Source organism: Hordeum vulgare, chromosome 7H (assembly GCF_904849725.1).
Source record: "Hordeum vulgare subsp. vulgare chromosome 7H, MorexV3_pseudomolecules_assembly, whole genome shotgun sequence".
Classification (NCBI taxonomy): Eukaryota; Viridiplantae; Streptophyta; class Magnoliopsida; order Poales; family Poaceae; genus Hordeum; species Hordeum vulgare.
Window position 1 is genome coordinate 493,503,653 of NC_058524.1, and position 7,434 is coordinate 493,511,086.

Genomic DNA, 7,434 nt, shown 5'->3' on the forward strand with positions numbered 1-7,434 from the left:
GACGGGCAAACAAATGTCAGTCTACAAAATGATTAAACTTCAAGTTTTATGCCAACAACAAAACCAGCGATCGGCACGCTAGTCAGCCTTCAAAATAAACAAGTTTTGCACGTCGACAACAAATCCAACGGGCAGCACACTAGTCAGCCTTCAAAAAGATCGTACATAGTTCATTGTCACACGTTAGCCAAGGCTTTCCTAGTCCAAGCCGCCTTGATTGAAGATCTCCTTTTGTCGGTCCGCGAACCAACTCTTTCTTCTCGGAGACATGTTTGTCGAGTCCACGTTCATGATCGCAAGAGCCACCTTTTTTGCTTTGATGTTGGCAATGATGCCCTCGATCACGGGCTTCTTCATTTGGGCGGCCTCCTTCATGTCAAGCTTTCTTCTCTTGGTGACCTCCTTCTTGTCAAGCTTCTTCTTTTGGAGCTTCAAGTATATCTTTATCTACTCCTTTCCTATGCTCTTCCTGCTCCTCTGGCGTGAGCTCCGACCACATCTTCTTCATACCCTTCTTCTTTGCCGCGGGCCGCGTGACGACGGCTGGGTCGCTGGATTTTTTTGGGGGGCCTCGGCGGAGGAAGGGAAGGGGTTAAGCGGGAGGGTTTTTTAGGAAGGAGGGAAATGGGGACGTATGTGTCTAGGACGGCGGACCAAGGAAGAACAAAAGGGCGCGTGTCATCCGTCCGTGTGTTGTCCGCTTCAACGCAAACGCGGTTCAAATTTGGACCAGGATGGAGCGAACAGAAAACGAACAAATGTCCGTTTGCTTCTGCGGATTTAATCGAATTTTCTTTCTGTTTATCCTCGAAAGACACGGCTTAACAATTTGAGATGGTGCTTAACAATTTGAGATGGTGCGTCGGAGTTGTCCTTAGCTCCCACTCATTACAATATCTTGCTAGAGTTTCAACAACAATAAGGTGATGAAGACAGATCAGCCATTGGCGTCCAAGACGGGGCTTTTCAACGGGCCATCCCACTACGGGGGCAAGGCTGGGTTGCCTACCCAGTCCAGTCCTTTTCGACCAGTTCGCTTCACTCACTCAGTGCTCTGCTCCTCCGCCGCTGCTGCTGCGCCTCGCAATGATGCGCGCAGCGCCACTGTGGAAGACGCAGACGGCCGGCTTCTCGCTTGGACAGATCAAACGAGTCCGGGACGCAATGATAGGCTCCGGACCGGAGTGGCATCCGATGCAGCGCAGGAGCCGGTGGTCGTACGTGCGTGCGTGTGTGCATGGCTGGTCCTGGTGCGGTTAACGGCTGACGATGTGACGGTCGCCCGTGGCTGGTGGCTGGTGCCGGAGCCTCTTGTGCTGTCGGCTGCCTCGCGAGGGGCGCGGTTCAGTGGCGAGGCCGGGGGTTCATGGAATCTCGCGGTGGGAGGGAGATTGCGAGGCTTGGTGTTTACGCAAGAGAGCGTGCGTGGGCGTGGTCACGCCTAGTTCCTAGTCTGGTCTGGTCTAGGGCTCAATGATTGAATGGAGAAACCATTCATGAAACGCTGAGGTGATGCACGCTTTTGTGGCACCTTCTCAGTTGCCACTTGCTGTGCTGTTGGATCTGATGAAACCCAGTGGAGTGGAGGTTGTTGTCCTTGTCCGAGACTACTGTGCAATGCCACTCAATAAATTCCACTGCGCAATGTTAGTGGGCCTTCATCAGATTACATATTCGTTTGTTGACACATGCTCTACGTTGAGTATAATTCTTGTCGTGGATTTAGTTCGAAAAAGAAAAAAAGATGTAAGCTGGATCCATAGATAAAGAAATCCTTGCGCGCCCTTCAAGCCGTAGCACCAAGCTCCTGGGTGTGGGACCTGTTCTCTATGAATCGTGGGCTGCTTCTCCACGGTTATGGGCCGACAAAGAAAGCTGCAAGGCTGGCATGATGAAGGGTGAGATTGACGAGAAGAGTGAGACTTGCGTGATCTGATGATCCTAGCACGCCCACAAAGCTCGCTTATTATAGGGATTTCCATCACACGACACATGAATTATTGGTCCCTGCGGCTTTTTTTCTTTTTCATGGACTCGTGGGCGGATACTTACCGCTCAAACAATCCGTTGGGAGTACAATGCATGAATTCAACAGCGGCACGGATCCTTCAAAATGTCGGTACATAACATCCTAACCGTGCAAGCCCACACGAACCGTACATGAGAACATCTACAGGAATCAGCTTTCCAAAGCTGGTAGCCTGCCTATAGTCCAGTTGCACTGTAAAAGCTTCACAAACGCAGTCATCATAATAGTCACTGAAAAATCCACTGAAATCTCTGTTAACCTTTCAAACTTGAGAATTCTTGAGCAGGGTCCGAAACAAGAACATAAACACCTCCAGGTGCAGATAAAATTAGCCGCATAATATGTTACAGTGATGCATTACTCAACAACAACCATCTCAGATTATGAGATTGCGCATACTAAACCTAAATTCCAAGCTAGGCTATGGAAAAATGGGATCACCATCGTGTTACCAGGGTTCCCAAGCCACAGATGTCAGTCGGCCAAGCTATCGAGGAAGCCCTGCAGCTCCTTCAATCCTTCTGCGGATATACTTCTCTGTACGCGGGGCCTGGGGGCTGTCAAGACAGGGGGCGCTATGGAGTTGAAGCACACGACAACCACGGAAAGGTTGTCGCCGCTCTTCCTCTTGATGGCCTCGTCGACAAGCTCTTTACAGCAGGCGATTGGGTCGTTGTGCTCTTGGAGCCTCCGGCGTGCAAAGTCTACCGCATTTTGGCTGCGGAATACATCCCAGATCCCGTCGCAGCCGATGATCAGGAATTCGTCCTCCTCGGTAAGATTCCGCATCATCACCTCTGGCTCCGCACTAAGAGGCCCAAGACCATCACATGCTTTCATTCCTTCCATGTGCCAATCCCCGATTGCTCGAGCAACATTCAGGAGCCCATTCAGGTATCCATCGTAAACATAACCACCCGAGGCTTCAATGCGCATCTTCTCTCTGTTGCAAGATGGCTTATGGTCCCTGGACATCTCAATCGCCTTTCCACGGCAACATACAACTGCTCTACAATCGCCAGCATTTGCCACCAGAAGTGACCTGTCGATCATGCAGAACATTTATTTTAAGGAAGAAAAAGAACTAAAGTAAAAACATAGAATTTCCAGAGACAACGCTGTCAAAACTATAGAAGAAAGAACAGGTGGAAACAAAAAAGGAAAATCATGCTGGTATTCACATTGTTAAAAAAGAGAGTAGGCATAGAAGGGATGCCCTGAATTCTTCAGAAAACATATGACATGCATATTACTAACTAAAGGAGCAAAACACATATATATTGCTAAAGCACTTCAAAAGCATGACAAGAACAGGAAAACTTTCAATTTCAAAGAAGAAGAAACTGATATCAGTGGGAAGTGATGCTCAAATACTTCAAAAAATAAAAAAACCTTGCTAACAGATATAATGATATATGTATCACTCACTAAGGGAGAAAGGCATATGTTATGTATAAACCTTGGACTTTAAAGCTAATGAAGGAACATGAACTTGTCGTTGCCAAAGAAAAAACTAATATATGTGGGAAAATGGAGTGTAGACTGCATATATAGAAGAATTTATTCAAACAGATAACTAAGCAGGAACCATAAGGCCGTAAGGAGGAATAAGTAGTTACAAAACACTGTATCAAGTATCTAAACAGTAATGCTACAGAATAACTTACTACAAGGCTTAAAGTTGCACAAGTTAGGGCAATACCTCCCAATTATGAGTGCAGCAAGCGCAGTCGTGCCAGATGCAAGAGAGGAGTTCACAGAGCAAGCATCTGCAAAAGCAGCATCAGTCTGTAAGAATGCTGAGGAGACAGCTTTCTCTATCTCCCCCGGAAAACCATCACCCTCAACGATGAACCTTGGCAAATTGCTGCACACAAAGTCCGCAGCATGCTTTCCACCATGCCCATCAAAAACCTAAAACATTAAAATCGTGTGAACAGTACATACACAGAAAGTGCCTGTCAGGTGTACAAATGTACTCTATCAGTAGAGAGTTCATGATGTCCATCAATCATGAAATGAGTAAAATTTGCTGACGATTATTACAAACATCAAGACAGAAAATTCAATCACAGTTGCCCTTCTTGTGGCAGTGTGATCACTTCGTTTAAAACAGTTCTTTCCGGTTTCCAAAAAAAGGGAGAAAATTTGACAGACTTATTGGAATAAAATCATACCCCATAAAACGAACTGGGCCCTTCTTCACAGTTTTCAGGTCCAAAATCTTGCAGGAAATTGTCACAGCAAATGTAGACATCCTCCATTGCGCTCCTTGACCCAATATCGGCCCAGCCTCCAGACCGTACAACTGGGGTATACTCAACATCTGTGCTTTCAAAAGTTCTCTCAGTTTCAGATTTTGTATTGTTCAAAGGGGGCCTCACCTGTGAATTGAAGCCATGTAAGATAATAAGATAACCTTATCAAAAACATATAGAAGTTACAACATATTGCATGATATTTTATTATGAAGTGGTGGAAGCATTGAAGCTAATTGTCTATACCATATCATGCAGATACTTATAAGTAAGGTTTTAAATCGCTTTTTTCACGGCGAGATCCTAGCGGCAAGCTAAACTATTGGAAGATCTTGCAAAAGCTACTTATTGCATTTTAATATAAAATAGGAACAATAATAATTATGCTTTACGCATACCACATTGAGTCATATAAGACAAGTCTTGATGCAAAAGTCCATAACCAGAAGTCCAGAGCACAATCTTCGTCTCAGTAAGTATTCAATCATAAAGTGTGGATGTTGGAGTGTTGAGAAGGAGGATATTGAGATCTTTTGATAGGTTTTTTCATACTTTACTGTCAGTACATGCATTGAGGCCATTCAATGCAGTTGATTTTAAAAATTAGCATGTTCTATTGGTAGAAGTACTTATATGGTACAGCAAAGTGATCGCTAGCTATAAGATAAAAAATAGCAGAGCTAGTTGACACTATAGCCGTCATCACTGCTATAGCAGAACATTTGGCCATCAGTGAATCACTTAGCGACTAGGGTCCACAAAAGGTATACAACAGCTATGGCTAGCTCTTTACTCCAGAACCTTGCTGATAAGGTTGATCCCACCAAGCAAAACATAAACCCCACTACACTACATCATCAAATAAGCATAAGAGTTGTGGAAGGACCAATCCCCTTCCCTATCATAGTACCATGTGAAACCAGTGAGACCTGATAATATTTTCTCTATCATAAGAGTACGTGAAGGACCAATCCCCTTCCCTATCATAGTACAATGTTTTGCTTCTAAAAATTCCTTCCAAGCAGTGATGTTCTGGTCTCAGCTCGTACATGCTATAGATTAGTAGAAAGACAAATATATCTGTTTGTACTGTAACATCGAGAAGGAAAGCTAAACATGATGCATACACCACCTTTGTTTTCGCCTCTATCAAGAAAGCAATGTTCAATCTGACAGAACTAGGGACTTCAATTTTTCAATAACCCAAACCAAAGCCGTCGTAGAGAAATAAGATGAGAACCAAAAAAAGGGAACATGGTGATGAGATTAAGTCACATTACCGTTTTGCAAATTCCTTAAAACATGAAAAGAGGCTTTAGGAGTTTTCACACTGCAGTTTGCCAATTACTATTTCAAAGAAGCACGAGAATACCTTCTCTAGCACTAACTTGTTTGAATAATGTTCAGAGGACATGAGGTCAGAACAGGGCATGGCAAGTACACAAAAAGTTAAGAGACTTCCATGACACATAATTTCCAGATTACCAGATTGCAACTTTTCCAGGAAGATACGCCCTTCGAGATGAATAATGTATCATGTTCACAAAGCTACATCGCCCAACATCCCATAAAAATACCACGGCAGCACATGGGACTAATCTAGTTAACACGAACATTCTGAAAACTCTGCACATCAATCATTTCACAGAACCAAGACAGTCTTTTCAAAATACCACCTGACCATACGCATCTAAAACGGCTTTCTAGTTTACACGAACATTCTGAACACTCTGCATATCTAGTACTACATCCAGTTGATGCAGTCAATGATTTCATAGGACCCAACGCAGACTTTTCGAAAGACAACCTGAGTACAAGCATCAAGCATCTAATACGGCCTTCTAGTCTCCCGATAACCTGCATCCACATTAACCGCACGGATCTAAACAACCCATTGGCCACTGCAGGTTGCTAGTACTCTAGTACAACATGTATGTACCACCAAGCAAATTACAGAAAAAAGATGCATTCCCCTCTCTCCCCACCTCCAAGATGCACAGCAGAAGTTTCCATCATAACGGTGCAAGCTCTAGCTCCTCAGCGCAAACAGCTCACCTTGAAGCGAAGGAATCGCGCCGCACAGCAAACATTGAGCAGGAATCAGGCGGGGCGCAACGTAAAGCTCTCGCTTTCGGCACAGTTCACACGAGCAACCAAGCTAAGCGCGCCGAGATTCGAGATGCTGAGGCGTTGTTACTTACAAAGGATGCGTGCCGTGACAGCACCGGCTTCCTCGCCGAGGCTGACGACGGGATCGGCGGCTTACCCCTGCCGCCGCCGCCGCCGCCGCTGCCGAGCCTAAGCTCCTCCATCGCCGCCGCGGGGAGCCTCGTGGCCTCGGATCGAGTCGGAGAGTGCTAGGGTTAGGGTTTGGACTTGGAGCGGCGCCGCTGCCGCCAGCATCAGTAGATCAGTACGGAGCACTGTGGAGTGTGAACAGTACCCGCTGGCCGTCCAGAGAAAAATATCAGTGGAGGAGCAGGGGAGGGGTAGTACGGTAAATTTGGCGGTGGTTAATAAACTCAGATCGCGGTTAATTTTGCGGGCCACGTGATCCGGTGTGGGTGCTCCCGTGGGTCGGTGCTGCGAGCGCGGCCCGACCGCGACACGTGGGACGAAGGGAGTTTTGTTTGAGGGTCGGGACTTTGACCAAGAAAGTTTGAAAACAAAATAATTGAAAATCAATCCTTGTGATTTTTATTTTATTTTATGCTACTTCCTCCGGTCCGGTGCTCATCGCTGCTCATCCTTGCCAATAAATGGACGTCTCCACGTTCATTTTCAGAAAAACTAGACCACCTAGGGATCCCCGCCTCCACCCGCCACCTCTCACCTATAGCTGACCAAATAGATCGGGTTAACCAAGCACGATCTAAATAGACTGTGTTAGGGCATGCAGCCCGTCATGAACGAGACATGAGACGATCTAAATATAGCCATGCAGCTCATCTTGGAACGTGTCTGGACTAGAGACTGGGCACTTTTTATGAATAGAGTTTCAGGGTCGCGCTATTCGTCATCTTAGGTGAAAAATATTTATTTTTCACCCATCTTTATTTTTATATCGATACACCGTAAATTTACGTTTCTGAAATTTTAATCTTATCTCATACGGAAAAAAAGATCGTAAAAAAAATACATAGTCAT

At 45.5% G+C, this 7,434-nt stretch overlaps 1 protein-coding gene across 1 annotated transcript; it reads right to left on the reverse strand.

Moving 5' to 3' along the window:
* Positions 1-2,250: 2,250 nt before the first annotated feature.
* LOC123409742 (probable protein phosphatase 2C 57) lies at positions 2,251-6,719 on the reverse strand. The gene is made up of 4 exons (XM_045102603.1): positions 6,489-6,719; positions 4,207-4,413; positions 3,732-3,943; positions 2,251-3,071 (listed from the first exon to the last, which is right to left on the reverse strand). Exons 1-4 carry the CDS (start codon positions 6,597-6,599, stop codon positions 2,504-2,506), a joined length of 1,098 nt encoding a protein of 365 aa, XP_044958538.1. The 5' UTR covers positions 6,600-6,719; the 3' UTR covers positions 2,251-2,503.
* Positions 6,720-7,434: the final 715 nt, after the last annotated feature.